At 43.1% G+C, this 17,553-nt stretch overlaps 1 protein-coding gene across 3 annotated transcripts in view; it reads right to left on the minus strand.

Annotated features, from left to right (window-relative positions):
• Positions 1–15,808, minus strand: part of FAM168B (family with sequence similarity 168 member B) — a 36,386-nt gene extending 20,578 nt beyond the window's left edge. The window contains exons 1-2 of one of the 3 annotated variants that reach the window (XM_006125209.5): positions 15,676–15,808; positions 6,198–6,278 (exon numbers count right to left, since the gene is read on the minus strand). In XM_006125209.5, the coding sequence (XP_006125271.1) occupies positions 6,198–6,267 (70 nt within the window). In that variant the 5' untranslated portion in view covers positions 6,268–6,278; positions 15,676–15,808. Of the gene's footprint in view, positions 1–6,197; positions 6,279–15,068; positions 15,282–15,497; positions 15,519–15,675 lie in introns of those variants that run through there. The other 2 variants (XM_089780881.1, XM_075937460.2) reach the window with 2 other exon arrangements.
• Positions 15,809–17,553: the final 1,745 nt, after the last annotated feature.

The raw sequence follows: 17,553 nt of genomic DNA on the forward strand, positions 1-17,553 counted from the left end.
AATAAAACTGAGCTCTGGAGAAATGTTTGGCTAGAGTTTCCCCTACAATATGTACCAGTTCCGACTTACATACAAATTCAACTTAAGAACAAACCTACAGTCCCTATCTTGTACGTAACCCGGGGACTGCCTGTACTTGTTTGTTACTATGATCCTCCTTAAATACCCTTCTTAAAGTTTAGTCCCCAGAAAAAGTTTTGCCCTATGCTGGGTATTTATGTAGGCATCAAGCGCCATTAGCTAAAGTGTGCTTTCTAAAAATAGAGATCAGCTCAGCATCAGAACATTCTGCTAAATTCAGCAGTTCTGAGCAGAGAATCAGTAGCCTTATCAAAAAGTGAGCAGGGGATGTTTTAGTCACACAGAGACTAAAAGTGTCTTATCTGACAGTAAGTACTTCCCAGTCTCCATCCTTTACTTATCAGAGCATGTTTTGTGCTCTTTAAACCTGAGCTAAACTAGATCTAGTAATTTAATTTAATCCATATCACTATGCCATTTGATGGCATTAGATTTGCATGTGACTTTTTATGCCATTTATCAGATGTGGTCTCCTCACCTCACAAAAAATATTTTGGCTTTGGAAGGGTTCAGAAAAGGGCAACTAAAATGATTAGGGGTTTGGAACAGGTCCCATATGAGGAGAGGCTAAAGCCACTGGGACTTTTCAGTTTGGAAAAGAGGAGACTGAAAGGGGATATGACAGAGGTATATAAAATCATGAGTGGTGTGGAGAGGGTGAATAAAGAAAAGTTCTTCATTAGTTCCCATAATAGAAGGACTAGAGGACACCAAATGAAATTAATGGGTAGCAGGTTTAAAACTAATAAGCGAAAGTTCTTCTTCATACAGCACATAATCAACCTGTGGAACTCCTTGCCAGAGGAGGCTGTGAAGGCTAGAACTAGAACAGAGTTTAAAGAGAAGCTAGATAAATTCATGGAGGTTAGGTCCATAAAAGGCTATTAGGCAGGGGGTAGGAATGGTGTCCCTGGCCTCTGTTTGTCAGAGGCTGGAGATGGATGGCACAAGACAAATTGCTTGATCATTGTCTTCGGTCCACCCCTCCGGGGCACCTGGTGCTGCCCACTGTCGGCAGACAGGCTACTGGGCTAGATGTATCTTTGGTCTGACCCAGATCAGCCATTCTTATGATCAATTCAATTTAGCCTGTTTAATTCCCTGAATGATTAACAGAACTATGAAAAAAAATCCATATTCATATAACACAAAACTAAATTAAACCAGTCAACAACTTGGCACTAAATATCCATTCAAACATTAAAGAAAAATATTAGTAAGAGTTCTAAGGTTAGTGTCGTCTTTAATGTTAATTATGAAATTGGCAATCTAGGTTACAGGAAGCCCTCGCTATTCGCAGTTTCACATATTCGCAGTGCATTGTACCAGCCCAAGCACACGACGCAGCATGACCACAATTTTTCAGTGTACTCTAGTACCAGAGCCTGAAACTTACAGAGGAAATTGAAGATGCAATGATGCTATACTGGGAAATTTTAGATATTGCATATATTTATTGCATTATTATATGTAAACATTAAACTATTACATCATTACATTGTTTTATACAGAAAATGTGGTTATTTTATCAGGAACATCTCTGCACTCCCAATATTTGTGGATTTTGTGGTGATCCCAAGAATGTTCTTGGGGGATGATAAAGTCTTCCTGTACTAATTAAATATCTACTAAAAAAATCACTTAGAATTCGCTACATTAGCGAGTCCATCAAGTTTTAATGGATTTATAAGGTGCAGCTTTTTAAACTACACTTTCCAAACGTATCTATTTTCTCTTAAAGGTTTTGCCTCAGTTACTATTGGCTTCAGTTTAGCTTGCAGGAGAAGAGAAAATGCTTTTGGACTAGTTTGCTCACAACTAAGAAACAGCTGAAAGAATACCAATATTTGTTTATTCTTCTAATTTATGAACAAAGGCAAGTGGAAGGGGATGTGATCTACCAACTCTTGAAGAACACAGGCCAGATTTTTCCAGAGTATTTAGGGAACTAAAGGTGCAGATACTAACCTTTGTGACCTTTTTCAGCCATAGATCCCAAAGTGCTTCACAAAGGGATCAGTATCACAGGGAAGCTGATAGGTTCCTAACATGCTTAAGTAACTCCCCCTGATTTGAAGGGGAGTTCAGCATCCAACCTTTTGCTCAGGGACTTCTGAAAAATCGCACTATGCATCTATCTGCATCTTGAGTACTTAACTACCTTTAAAAATCTAGCCCTTGGTGATCAGGAAAAAAAAAATCACTGCTCTAACTAGAGTTAGTATTTCTTTTTTTCAAATAACTTTTAAACATATTTTACCTAAAAAGTTTATTCAGAACATTTAAGGTAATTTTACTTAAAATTTTTAAAATGCTGATTTTGTAAGTTAATGACAATTTACATCTCATTGTAGTGTGACAGGTTTTGTTGAATTTAAGATTTAATCCATCAATTCACCATTTTCTAACAGAATAAAATGGCAAAACTAGACTCTGAATAAGCTGACATTTAGCTATAATTGCTTAAACAAGTGTATATTGCTATATTGTATGCTTCTGGTTAGCAAAAAGTACCAAATTTAGTGGTGTAAACACTACATTTGATTACAAATGCTTTTGTAGTTATACTAACAAAAATAAATCTTTTTTAGCAAACTACCTAAAGTACAAATGAAAAAACACACAACTATTTAAATGTTTGCTGCTTGCTGAATTAAATCATAGCTAAAATCCTATACCCTGAATGGAAAGAAATTATCAATTAAGATAGACAATATATACTAGCCAATGAAACTGATGGTAAAGTATTTCAAAGAAGACTTTCTTCAGCTGTTCAGCTTTGCAAATATATGTAAAGCAACTGATTAACTGCTTTAAGATATTGCAATAATCTTAAGTCTTAGTACACACATGAACTCTGTCTTTATATTGATCAATTTCCCAGGAAAAACTAGGACAGGTGATGGTAAATATCAGCTTAAGCCTGGCTCAGAGAGAAACTGGGAAAGCACACATCAATGTTCACAAGCACAGAAGAAATCTTCTCAAACACTAGATACATCCATTCAGAAATGAGAAACAGACTTGCTTATGCACTACATCAAACTTAGTCTTCTGCTTCAGTCTTCTGGACAAATGGACCTGGACTGGTGGTCTGCAACTTTGTATGCTTCCAATTCCTTAATGCAGGGATGTCCAAACTTTTTTCAACGAGGGCCAGATTTGATGAAGTGAACATGCGTGAGGGCCGACCATTTTGCCTGACATTCTTTGAACCATTAAAATTAAATGCAAATTAACTATTTTATGCAAAGTTTATTGCAAACGGCATACTTTTCATTTCGTCACATGGATGACAAATCTAAACAGGTGTTAAATCACTCTGCCTTTCATATCTGAAGGCCAGATGAAAAAAAAATCCAGGAAGCTGAAATATATGTCAGGAACATTGTAAAGTACATTACATATTATTGGTAATAAAGGTTGTCTGTCAACTTTTAAGTTCAAAAAATATGAACAGGAACATAACACCAAGTATACATGTTGTGTCCAAATATATTTATAACTGATTTAGACCAACTGACATTAACTGAGATTTTACAATGTATTCATCTCAATACATATGGATTCGTTGGGGGCCATAAAAGATAGATATTGCCAAATTACCTGGGGGGGCCGTATTAAACTGGAACACGGGCCACAATTGGCCCGCGGGCCGGACTTTGGTCATGCCTGCCTTAATGCTTCATGGCTACAACTATGTATTATGATTTTACTGCCACGAAACATCTGACTTTTGTTTATACAATATTAAACTGAAAGAATCATAATGCGTAACTTCTTTATGAAAATACAGACTCAAAAAGTACATAGATATTGACAGTCAGTATTAGAAATTAAATACATTACTATTGCATCCAGTGTCATTTTAAGATGCACGACTCTAAATTAATCTATAAATCCACTGTGTTATGTAACCACAATTTAAATACGTAATTAAGACTAAGCGCACTGTGATGTGCATTAATTAAAGATTTTAAAACAGAAAATGCCTTGAACTGAGACTTACTAGTTTTTCCCGGGCTGTAAAAAACAATTTTATTTGGTAAATACCATGGTCATAATAGCATACACGATATTTACAGTAGAAAGATTAAGCAGAAGAATGGGCAATGGATGCAGTCTATCACCTTTGGAAAGTTAGTTTCAGCTGAGAGCACTATTGCACTACCTGGAACTGGGGGCTAAAGTTGTTAATATAACCTCAGTTAATACTAGGACTTTAGCCTGCTTTCTATCATAGGAAACACTATTAAAAATATTTAACCTTTTATAGGAGATACAGAAAAGGGAAAACAGTTAAAGCATTTGAATTATAAAGTACATGACTTTCATCGTGTCAGCAATTTTCTGGTCTCACTCTGTGTACCTGGAAAGAGTTTCAAAAAGGAAAAATCCTTGCTTAGGAATCTTAGGTGGTAACCACTATCCTTTTGGAAAAATGAAGTTGTTAGTGGAGATGAAGTTAAAAGTCTGATCCTTTTTCATCTCAGGTGGAATTTGGATTTCAGCGGTAACTTGTAGGGGTTATGGTGTCACCTGGATCCCTTTCTGGCCAGGATAGGCCTCTTTATTAGGAAGAAGGTGGCCAGTTATCCCAGGAGGTGGTGAGGGTAGCCTCCATGATGGTGATTTTAAGGATGTAAAATTCTGTTTAATCAGCTAACCAGTTAAACATTATGTTTAACCAGTTAACTGCTTAAATGGGGCCAGGCTGAGTGTGGGTCCCCACTGGTTGGGCTGGAGCAGTCCCCTGCCCGTGGGGACCTTTCATTACAGAAGGCTAAATCTGTTCCTCCCTATTTTTACTTCCCCCAAAAATAAAATCCTTAAGAACACAAACAGGGAAAGATGGGTGGAATAGTGAACAGGCAACAGTTGGCCTAATTAGATATAATATCTGACACACTAATTTTGGTTTATTGATTTTCCAGTTCCACTTCTTTGGTTTTCCAAGAATTATCTTAAGAGTCCTTATCAATAGACTTTTTTGTTTAGACTACATTTGCCTCTTGTATTTTTTCCCCATTAACATTTATCTGTATAGGTTACTATTGTGACACTTTACAAACTTATATACTTCGTACAATTGAACTCATTATTATAGTAAACTTGTAGACCTAATTATTACAACAGTACCTCAGTGCAAGAAAGATAAATTAAAGGCTTCAGAGAACAGCAAAATGTTAGGGTATTGGAAGAATTTAATTATGAGAAGATTAATTATTCTTACGCACAATTAGGCTAAGATGGGATACAAATATCTATGAATATTTGAAGGATGTGAACACGAACAATGAATTTAGTATGACTGAAAGGTGTACTAAGAAACAAGATAAAACTAACGTAAGTGCCTAACAGTGACACTTCCAACAGAAGTTTTAAGTCTATCACTTGGAACATTTAAAAACAACAACAAAAAAAAAAAAAATCATGCACAGAGCAATTTCTGCTCTAAAAGGTCGGTACTTCTCTCATCTATAATTATGTAGTAGTAGAATAATCACTTGAAACAGCTGATAGCAACAGAAACATTTATATATTCATGTCTCACACTGCATAGGCTTAACTAATGGTCTTCTGTTGGTTATTGTGCTCCTGGAGGCTTCAGATCTACTCAAACCAAGCATCAGGTTGTGAGAAAGGAGGAATGGGGATGAGAATGAGAAAGAAAATCTCAGAACAGGGGTGACAAAAAAGAAAATAAGGGAAATGCACAGAGTCCTGCAGTTCTGGCATCACTAAAATATTCTTAATCTTTGACACTGTTACTCTGTCTCAATTGGTTTTATATACGTGGCACACAAGACTGCCAATGCCAAATAAACAAACTGTAGGATAAAAAAGGGAAATTGTCAGCCAACAATGGGATAAAGTTGCTTCTCTACAAGCTGTTAATTTTAAATGTAGTTACACCCCTAAGATTTCAAACTAGCATAAGGAACACAACACAAAGTCAAGGCACTTGTAGTATAAACTTGGTACGTGAAAGTTATCAAAAGGTATGGAAACATTCGTAAGTGAGTCACCTTAGAGTGTATGCTGACTGGGCTATAGTGAACAATCCACAAGTATCACTTTAAAAGAAAACTTAGGATACAAATTAAGTTGTTTACCTGGATAACCAATTCCTTTGGCATTTGCATAGGGAACCCCAGAAGATCCAGGGCTATAGACAGGATTCATGATTTCAGTAACTGAAAAGAAAACAAGAAAATTAATCAGATCTACTTAGCCAAGCTTATGGGGTCCCTAGAATCTCTGCGGGAGTTTAAATTAAATTAATGGGAAGGAAAATTCACAATTCTATTGTCCATCTCATCTATCAATATTTTAAATTACAGCTACAGAAATGCACTTGTGCTGTGAGGTTTTTATTTATAAGGGATTCCAGGCTCAAACTATCAGCTTAGCAATTCTAAAAATAAAATGCCCTTTAGAGATCTTTAGAAGAGTAAATGTTAATTGTACTGCTGTCAATTTTTTAAAAAATTGACTGTCTCCAAGTTTGTCTCACTAGCCCAGTCCTCTGTTTTTAAATAGATCTGCAGCTATGCCTCCTCTTTTCTGCCTACTAGCACCAATACTTCACTTAAAATCTCTGGTAACAAAATGGCATGCTACCAGAATTACTCTTTCCATTATCCTGGAGTCCCCTCTCTCTCTTTCTTGACTTGTAAATGTTATATGAAGGGGCACACTAGTAGTCTAGGAACAAAATAGTTACAGAACAAAGTTTATGAAGCCAAAGAGCCTCAGTAACTAAAATATTACTATAAGGATAGATTCATTAGCTAAGATGAATGAGTGCAAGCATTTAAACACTAATAAGAGCAAACAAGTGAGATTAAGATAAATAAAAACAGTTGCCAAAATACTGTATCTCTAGAACATAGCACCATAAGCAAAAATACCCCTTGAACTTGTGCAAAGAAATTCACTGTGCTCTCTGCAAAAACATCTAGTGTAACAGAAAATCCAAAATACCACAGAAAATGGCACTATACAAACTAAGGATGTTAACTAGCAGTTAATTCACTCTTCGAGCAGTCATGGAATTTCCATGGACTACTCAACTAGTCGATAGGCACTTCCGCTTTGAAATGCACAAGAGCCCCCACTGGGCTTCAAAGGAGGAATGCGGAAGTGCCCTCATGGAGCCCAGAGTCTGCAGGGGAGAGTCCCCTGCTGACCCCGGGCTCCATGCTGTGCTGCCGATTTGAAATGCCATGCAGAGCCCAAGGTCAGCTGGGGGCCTCAGTTGATCCCAGGTTCCGCAGAAATGCCGCACGGAGCTCAGAATCAGTTGGGGAGTCCCCAGCTGACCCCAGGCTCACAGTTTCAAAGCAGCAGCATCACATAGCTAAGCCAGGAATTAGCTATGCAGCGCTGCCCCTTTGAAATGCTGAGGTGGTGCTGAAAGGGGCAGCACTACACAGCTGATCCCTGGCTCAGCTGTGTGGCGCTGCGGCTTTGAAGTCCCCCCTCTGCTCCGTCCTTTGCTGCCTCTGATAGAGGCAGAAGGAGGGGGGAGGAAATCAGATAGTTGACTAGTATTTAACATCCCTAATACAAACATAACAATTTTATCTTATAGGACAGCATTTCTCAAACTGTGGGTCACGACCCCCCGGGGGGGAGGGGGTCGCAAACAATTTACAAGGGGTGGGGGTCACAGCTGGATCCGTTTTTTTTTTTATGCAAAAATTTTTCTCCCCGGTTTTCAGGGTGTCCAGTTTTCACCCGGAACATTGCTGCGTCTGGCGAGGGTGAGGGAGTGAAGAGCGCCGCAGAGTCTAGTGAAGGGAAGCAGGAGGGGACAGTTCCCAGGCGCCATGCCAGGGGGATGCCGGGCTGGGTGGGAGCAGAGCGCACGCTGCTCTGGCCGATGTGACCAGCAGAGACCAGCAGCTGGCCATGTGATGCCTCCCCTACAAACTTCAAGCTGAAGGCAGCCACTTTAAAGGTCAGATTGTTCCTCCGTGCCTGGCTCTGCGGGAGGGGTGTGTGTGTGTGTGTGAGATTTGATTGGAGCTGGGCTCCCGACGCTGAAGATGCCTGTCTCAGGGGAAGGGGAGAGTGCACTGGGATGGGGGGGGGTTCTAGGATACTATTTATATATTTAAATAGGCCTGGCTCTGAGGCAGTTGTGAGTGCATTAGGATGGGGAGACTGGGGGGCATGACTCAGGGGAAGGGGTGGGTGCATTGGCGGTTAGTGTGCAGTCCCAAACTGGACAAAGTGGTGCAACTTTTGCCTAACAACTTTGGCTCCCCTCTTCCCCCCTCCTCCCCCCCGTTTGGTTTTTTTTTGCGCTTAACTTTGGAGCAGTGAGGGTGGGAGGGTCACACAAATTCATTTAGCATTTTAGGGGGTCGCAGGAATATCACAAAGTTTGAGAACCCCTGTTATAGGAATACAAACATCAGGTTTTTAGAAAAGAGAAGGCAAACACCCAGCCGGGGGGGGGGGGGGGGGGGGGGGGCGGGGGGCGGGGGAGAAATCACTCAGGATATTTAAAAAGCCTATTTAAAAACTAAGTTAAATTACTCCCTAAATACTAAGCTATGTAAATTGTGAATATTACCTGAAGAGGCATTTATTACCCACTAAACTATAGATGAGTTGTTTGACTTAATTTCCATTAGCAATAACACTGTACAACACTTCCTGACTCACCCATGCTCATGTACAAAGTGGTGGGATAGTTTCCATACAATCACAGTAAGATTTAAGAATTAATATTTCACTAGCCTGTAACATTTTACTTTCTTTCTCACTCTTTTCTAAATCAATTAATTTTATCTCCTTACACATCTTTCCTCTTATACAATCTGTTTTCATCCCTACACTTCAATTCATTCTCATATCAGTCTTTGACCCCTTTCAATGTTTTAAAGCATTCTGCCTCTTTTGGCCTTAAAAAGAAGATCCCAGCTTTCCTTTAGTCCTGGTATTTCCAAATCATGGAGTGAATCCAGATTTCTTCCATTTCAGAGGCATCCACACTTGGACAGTTTGTACACATGTAGTATCTGAAACAACATCTGTGCCAACAACAAAGGAAGCTATGATTGGACACATCAGGTGTTCGTACAATTGTTTAAACCAGCAGCTTCCACCACTGGATGGAGCTATACCAGTATAGAAAAATGCTTACAAATTTTCCAAGCATGGGCTGAGCCTCAGACATAATTCAATTCAGTGACAAAATTATTTCTGCATCTTCAGTAAAGGACCCAATTTGTTAGTGTACTAGAAATCATGCAGTTGCAACCCCTAGCCTTTTCTATATTGCTAAATGGGAACAAGCCGTGTTAAGGAAAAATTGAATATTACTGGTATAAACAAAGTGGTCACACTGGGTATGGAGACACTGAGAAACAGAGCCTTGCCAGCCATGGTTTTTCTCTCACTAGAGCATAAATCCACTTTACTGTAATGCTGCATTTATTGTATTACACGCATGTATCAGAAGCTATAGCAAAGCGCACATCTGTAAAATATCAATAAATGAACAAGCGATTTCCAATCTTGCTGAAATCCTCTTTTGCAGTCATATAGCAAACTGATATCACATATAAGCGAGTACAGGCAGTCCCCGAGTTACGTACAAGATAGGGACTGTAGGTTTGTTCTTAAGTTGAATCTGTATGTAAGTCAGAACTGGCGTCCAGATTCAGCCGTTGTTGAAACTGATCAGCGGCTGATTCCAGGAAGCCTGGGGCAGGGGCTTCCTGTAGTCAGCCACTGGTCAGTTTCAGCAGCAGCTGACTTGGGGACACCTAGGGCAGAGCAGCTGGGGTGCTGCTGGGTTGGTCCAGTAGCGCCGCCGCTCCTCGGCACTACTGGAGCAACCCAGCAGCACCCCAGCTGCTCTGCCCCAGGTGTCCTGATTCAGCCGCTGCTGAAACTGATCAGCAGCGGCTGAATCAGGACACCTGGGGCAGAGCAGCTGGGGTGCTGCCGGGTTGGTCCAGTAGCGCAGAGGAGCGGTGCTGCGGGACCAACCGGCAGCACTCCACCTGCTCTACCACAGGCCCGGGGCTTTGCTCCACGTCTCCCTGGTCTGCTGGGGGGGGCCACTAGCTGCGCCCCACCCCCCCCAGCAGACCAGGGACACGGGGAGCAAAGCCGCAGCGGTGGCGGGGTGCCGCGCCTCTGAGGCTTTGCTCTGGCAAAGCCTCAGAGGCACGGGACCCCTCTGCCTCCCGGCTTTGCTCCAGGTGTCCCTGGTCTGCTGGAGATGGTCCCCAGCAGAGCAGAGGCACCGGGAGCAAAGCGGCAGTGGCGGCGGAGTCCCGCGCCTCCCCAGCTTTGCCAGAGCAAAGCCTCAGAGGCGCGGGACCCCTCCGCCCCCCGGCTTTGCTCCAGGTGTCCCTGGTCTGCTGGAGACGGTCCCCAGCAGACCAGGGGCACCCGGAGCAGCTTTTCTCACCCCGGAGGTCGAGGTGGCGGGACCGCTGCGCTCTGGGCGGTCCCGCTGCCTGCGAGCTCCGGGGCGAGAAAGCCCCGTTCGTAAGTGCGGATCCGACATAAGTCGGATCCGCGTAACTCGGGGACTGCCTGTATCTTCAAATGTGAGGAAAACTTCCTATTCTGCATAGTCTCTACACAAGTTATAAAGCACTCTGTTAAAAAAAACATTTCAAACTAAATAAATAACCATCCTCAGTGAGGACTACCTTGATGCTAGATTATATTCATATTTTTATTCTGAAGAATGCCTGGACATGTGTAATAGAAAAAAAACCTATATTTTCCCCATCCGCAGAAGTTTGCCTAATCTCACTTTGGTTAATCCCCCAAAAGCTACTGTTACATGAAGCTGAGCTCATTTGCTGACAGACTAAGGTAGTTGAAATTGTTTTGCTATCTGAATTAGGTGCTGAAAAACACCTTTACTATAATTAGAGCTGAGGAAGTGTTACCAGAATGGATCAGCAAGGCAGGGGGAGTGACTAGTTGAGTCACTACTCAACTACCCGATAAGCATGCCTTATTGGGTAGTCGACTAGTCACTTACATCCTTAATTTTTAAGATTACATCGAAACAAAGATGTATGAAAAAACGTTGTAAGGCTTCTAAAAAGTTAAAGGGTTAATAGTTCACTACATCTTAATATTCAAACATCCTGCTACACCTCAAATGCAAACTAAAAACTGTAACCATTCATTACATAGTTTGCATCATAGGAGTCGGGAAGAATCTCACTTAAACAGGCTGCTTGCTAAAGACAAAAACATACTATAATCTACTATATTTTCATTCAACATTTGTCCTACAAAGTTTTAAATGTTTCCTTGAACATTTAGCTATCCCAGATCCACCTTGCAAAATCCACCTTGCAAAATTTAGAATCCACCTTGCAAAATTATGTAAGTTTCCATGTTAGCCTTGTATCTGATCTGTCACTATATTTTTGGACTACTTCCTCCACAACCTAAATTTACATGAGGCGTTCTCAGATTTTGCTAATTGATTTTACTTCTATGAAGCTTAACCTAGAAATGTAAAGCTTTAAATAATTCAATGAACTTCCAAAATTATTCAATGTGTAATAGACCTTTTAATTTTGAAAATCAGTTCATCATCTACAAGCAAAGACCAGTATTCAGGATTCTTTTGCCCTGAACAGTTGACATTGGTCACTGCCTTAACTATATAGTGTTTTGCCAAGATTTCAATCATGGGTGTCCATACAAGGTACAAACCCCTAGGCATGTTGTAGTCACGATTTACTTTATCACTACAGGTTGGACTTCCTTTGTCTGGCACCCTTGGGACCTGGCCCATCCCAAATGAGGGAATTTGCCAGATCGGGGAGGTCCCCTGCCATCAGCCTCCCAGGACGCTCCCCCTCCCTGTGGCTAGCTCTGCTTCGGCCCCACTGCCACAGGGCTCCAACCTGCAGGCATTAGTCTTGGGCTCTGGCATGCGGGATCTCCCCAGGGATGGAGCTCAGCAGCGGCAGCATTGCTTCTCCCCCACCTGACCAGGAATTCTCGGGAACAGAGCTTGCCAGCTGCCCCGCTTCTGTTGTGCTCTGCTGGGAATCTCAGGGGGACGGGGCTTGTTGGCTACCCCACTGTTGCCCCACCCAACCAGAGTTCCCCAGGGACAGGGGCTCACTGGTCCTGCTGCTGCCCTGCCGGAGCTCCCCTAGGATGGGGTTCGCACTCCTGGGTGCCGGGGGTTCAGAGAGTTCCAGATTTCAGAGATTCAATCTGTACTAGAGGTTTTGCATAGGTGGAAATTTCCAACATAGGCAAGGTCTAGGACAGCACTTCCTGCACTGTTGTAGGTGTTCAGGATACTTTGGATTTACAGTTCTAAAAGACCTCAAAACATTTCAGAAATATTACAATTATTATCTCCATTTTTTTTAAACAAAAATAATGGAGGGAGACTGAGTAAGTGATTTCCCAAAATTTCACAGGAAGTCTGACACAGGTGAGAATAGTACCCATGTGCGACTTCCAGTCTCATGCCAAGCGGATCTAAATGTTTTTAAAGGTTGAATTACAAAGCTGAAACAAAAAATTATATAGAAACTCTACTTGCACTTGTATCTGAGAACTTAAAACGTGACTCTGTATTACAGGAAATTTTAAAATTACAGGAAACCATTTAAATGGTCAGATTTACTTCTATCAGTTAAGGCAAATTGCACGATAAACTGACAGGAAACTCCAAGAACCAGCTGGTTAATATGTATCATTTGTAATTTATTTACATTTTATTATGAGATGTAATACACAATGCAAAAGAGCTGGATTTTTTTCCCTGACGAATGGCAACAAATCTCCATTTATCTAGATAGACAGATAGAATATTAATCTCCATACTTCGTACTTCTTGATGTAAAATTGCTATTAGTCACATTTGAAACTAAGTTCTCTCAGAGTAGCCCAACGGTACACCAATCACACTCAGAATCGGAGTTCAACAGAGCTCTTTTTACTGTGTCTCATGAGATAATTAAGGAGATATTATATAATTTGTGAAAAAGCAGGATTAGGTAACTAAGTCACCAGTTCCTTGATAAACTCAGTCCTACAAAAAGACTTCTCCCTCTGCTGATTTTGGACACTAAACAGATTCTCAGATGGAAGGAAAACTGAATTTTTAAAGAATGGAACTACTTCACTCTGTATTTTTCTTCTTTTTGGTGAGTTATTCGCCTAAAAAAAGAGCTGGGGAACCACTGAAAGATTTGCCAGAAATCCAGCAGTGGAGGAGCTTCATCAGTGCCCTAAATGCCAGATACATAATGGAGACAATATGATTAGCTTGTAAGGGCACTTTCCTAAAGCTAGTTTTCACTTTATTCTGCACACATTTTTAGAAATGAGGCAACTGTCATGAGTTCTCCACCGAGATGGAACCTAAAAAAGCCTAATTCCTTCTGCCTTGCCTTTCAACCTGGAAGTTGAATTACAAAATTAAACATAGAACACTAGACCCGGAAGGGACCTCGAGAGGTCGAGTCCAATCCTCTGCCCTCATGGCAGGACCAAGCACTGTGGATCATCTCTGACAGGTGTCTGTCTAATCTGCTCTTAAATATCTCCAGTGATAGAGATTCCACAACCCTCCTAGGCAATTGATTCCAATATTTAACCACCCTGACAGGCAGGAAGTTTTTCCTAATGGCCAACCTAAATCTCCCTTGCTGCAATGTAAGAAGTCCATTGCTTTTTGTCCTACCATTACTACCACAAAAAGCTCAGGTTGGATAGCAGTGTGTTTTATAACACCTGCAATCAGGAGTCTCACTATGAAATTACATTCCCACAAAATCTACTTGATTAGATAACATACACTAGTAAGCATCTTAAATTTATTGTAAAATTATACCTATTAAATAGCAGTTCTCTTCTAATATTCCTAAAGCAACAGCACTTAACTAAAGGAACAAATCTCATTTATCAGATAGAATAATAAAAATAATTTCAGCAGGAAAATGTGATGTGTCTTTCAAACATTGCAGGGGAATGTCCAACTAAAGCACAACTTATATTTAAGTTTTAAAGACATGGAAACGTTTCTGTAGGTTGTAGGGGTTAAAAAAAATCACAAACACAATAGTAAGGCCAATGGCCCTGTTTCATTAAGCTGCACGCTCAGCGGCCACAAACACATTCCTCAGCATGCACTGGAACTATTTGCTGCATATATTATTTACATAATGTTGCCGACTCTGATCACCTAGCAGCATACAAATCTCATTTTCATAGAGGCCTGGGCAGGACTGTCACTTAGCCAACATCAGTTAGAAGTACCAACACCGTGTTGCAGGTGGGCTTAAAACTTAACCGCTTTCCTGGCTTTTCATAGGGTGGTGCTTTTCTCAGGGGCAGGAACCGAGAAAATGAGGGGCAAAATTAAAAGTACACTTGGCCTAAGCAAGTAACATGGCTGACAGCCGCTGGATGCCGGGCCCATCACTTGACCGCAGCATCCTCAAGGCCAAGCCGTTTGACACCTGTTACAGAAAGTGTCCCGGGGCCTCCCTGACTGGGGATCGCGCCTGTGGGCAGCGATGGCTGCGGCGGCGGCCTGCCCTTTGCTAGCGCTGCACGGGATGTGGCGGGGCCGGCAGCCCGCGGGGTCCCACCGGCGCTGGAGGCTCGGGGCGGCGCTGCCAGCCGGCCTCAGAGGGCCGCCGCCGCGGGGCGCCTCCTCCACTCCAGCCCGGGGCCTCGGCGGCCGCAGGGCAGAGCGCCGGCCTGCCGGAGCAGGAGGGCCCCGCGGGCCGGACTCCCGCCGCTGTCACCGCCGCCGGCCGGCAGGGACGCAGAGGCCGGCAGCCCCGCGGGCTTGGGGTCGCACCCGGGGCACAGGTAAGCGGACCCCGGGCCGGCGGCTCCCCCTTCCCGGGCCCCGCACCCCCAGGCCGCGGGGGAGGCAGCGGCGCCGGCCCCATCCTGTACCGGGCGCGGGAGGGGTCCGGAAGCCGGCGCCATCCGCAGCCCGCACTCACCGGGCTGCGGCGCTTCGTGGTGGCGGCCCCGGCCCTAGCGCTGTCGCTCGCTCGGTGCCTGGGGGCGGAGCCTCGCGGGCGGAGGGGGCGGGAGCTGGAGGGGCGGCTGGGCCCTGCGCCTCCTGCTGCTGCGGAGTGTCCCGGCGGCGCCTTCCGTCCCTCTCCCGAGAGCTGCGCAGCAACTGAGCAGCCGCACGTCACTTCCGCGCGGGGAGGGGGCGCCTGGCCCTCAGGCCTCCAAGGGAAGGCAAAAGAGGGTCACGTGCACGGAAGCTAAGAAGGCGCCCCCGCCACGTGACCAGCCACTTCTCTCCCCCCCCCGACCTGGGGGCTGCAAGTAGGGTGGCGCCGTGAGACTTGGAAACTGCCCGTCCCCTCCCCCACCCGCAGGGCGGCCCCGCCCCCAGCCGCACGAGCCCTGGCACCCACCGTTCGGGCGCGTCCTGGTCGCCCTCCTGCAGCTGCGCTAGTTTCGCCCCAGGCGGGAGTGGTCGCGCGCGGCACGTGGCCCCGGAGCCAACGTTCCCCGCGTCTGCTCGTGTTCCCGCCGGACGCCTCGCACTGGCCGCGCGCTCCCCGCCCGCCTTAGCCAGTGCCCGGCACGTACCTGCACCGGGCCCGTCAGACCGCCGGGGCCTAGCGGGGCCGCCTGGCCCCTCCCTGCTCAGGCGCCTTGGGACCGAGCTCGCCTCAAAGTGAGCCCGTTCCTCCTGGGTGTCAGGAAAACCCGTTTCCGCAGAGGGGGCGAAGCGCTGGGCTCCCTGGGGAGGGTGGAATCTCGTCCCGGCTGGACCAAGCCCTGGCGGAGTTGGGTTTGGTCCTGCCTGGGCAGGGGGCTGGACTCCCTGGCTCCTGAGGGCTCCTCCAGCCCGGGGATTCTACATCGAAATCTCCCTGGGTGCCGCCAAGTGCATTACTTCCTGTTTAGGAACATGGGGATTGCCATAATGGGTCAGATCAGTGATCCACCTACTCCTGTATCTGGTCCATACATCGCCAGTACCTGATCCTTCAAGAAACCCTATGCAAGTCAGTTATGAAATCACTTCTCCATGTAGGGAAGTGTCTTCCTTATTCCAACGTGTGGCATAAATCAGCTAACTAAAACATTCATAGTAATATTTCTTCTGAATATACATCTACTTTAATGATAGGTGTTCTAATTACCTATGGAAGTGTCTTATCCTTCTCAAATCTTAAGGCCTAATCCTCAGATACTACTATAAATCATTATGATTCCAACTGAGCTATGACAATTTATACAAATTGACAATCTGGCCCATAGCATCTATATCTTGAGGCTATGAGTCCTGCTGGATTGCGTAAAAAGCATTTCCATTTACATGCTAATTAGAAGGATTGTGATTTAACATGGGATCTTGTGAAAGGTATTTTTGTTCATTGTCCTGAGTAATCCATAGAATTTAGAGCCAGAGAGTGGAATGATTTAATACACTTAACATAATATATGGAAATATACCCATATCATAGAACTAGAAGGGACCTTGAGAGGTCCTTGAGTCCAGTCCCCTGCCCTCATGGCAGGACCAAGTACCATCCCTGACAGATTTGCCCCAGATCCCTAAATGGTCCCCTCAAGAATTGAGCTCATGATGCTGGGCTTAACAAACTAGTGCTCAAACCACTGAGCTATCAGTCCCCTTTTAAATAAAAGGAATTTAAATCACTGATTTCAATCACGATTTAAATCAATAAGCAGCTTTAAATGATCAATGTTAATCATGCTTTTCATTTGTTATTGAAAGATTGAGTCTCAGTTAGCAACCTTTAAAACAAGTTATTTTAGCCTTTACACCAAATTTAGTGCTTCTTTTTGCTAACCAAAAGGATACATCTATATTCATTTACTAAAACAATTGAATAACTTCTTATTTTAACTCAGATTATTTTAAATTCATTTATTCAGATTTCTATTTTGCTATGTTAGAAAATGATGATTTACGAGACGATGATTGTTTACTTGTGATATTTATCATGCTCTGTTTGGATGGAAATTAAAATACATAAACAGGCATTTTAATTTTTTATAAAACAAATCTGTATTAAAAGTGCTGAAAACAAAAAAGTATCAAAATATTTAGTATTTGAAACTGATTAATTTATTGAACAAAGCAAATGTTATCTGTCATTAATTAATTGAATTGATTGTTACTAGTTACCCTAACCTTCAAGATTTTAGAACTAGTAGATCTTGTCCTTTCATACCTAGTTTTTATTCATAGATTGGAAAAGGAAAACTAGTTTTACTGCTTTGTCTACTTCCAATTTGTTTCTTAACTTCCAGCAAAGTAATCATTGGACTGAGCTAATTGAACAAACTGAAATTAAAAATAGATTTTCTCTGCGCCAGCAGAAGAAGCTTGCATACGCTGGTTTATCACTTGAACAAACTCCAGTTACAAGTGCTTAGTCCTTGACATATACCACTTACGTGGTTTGACTTTCTTTACAAATTGGCAGCAAA

This window comes from Pelodiscus sinensis, chromosome 10 (genome assembly GCF_052426305.1).
Source record: "Pelodiscus sinensis isolate ZL-2025 chromosome 10, ASM5242630v1, whole genome shotgun sequence".
Taxonomy (NCBI): domain Eukaryota; kingdom Metazoa; phylum Chordata; order Testudines; family Trionychidae; genus Pelodiscus; species Pelodiscus sinensis.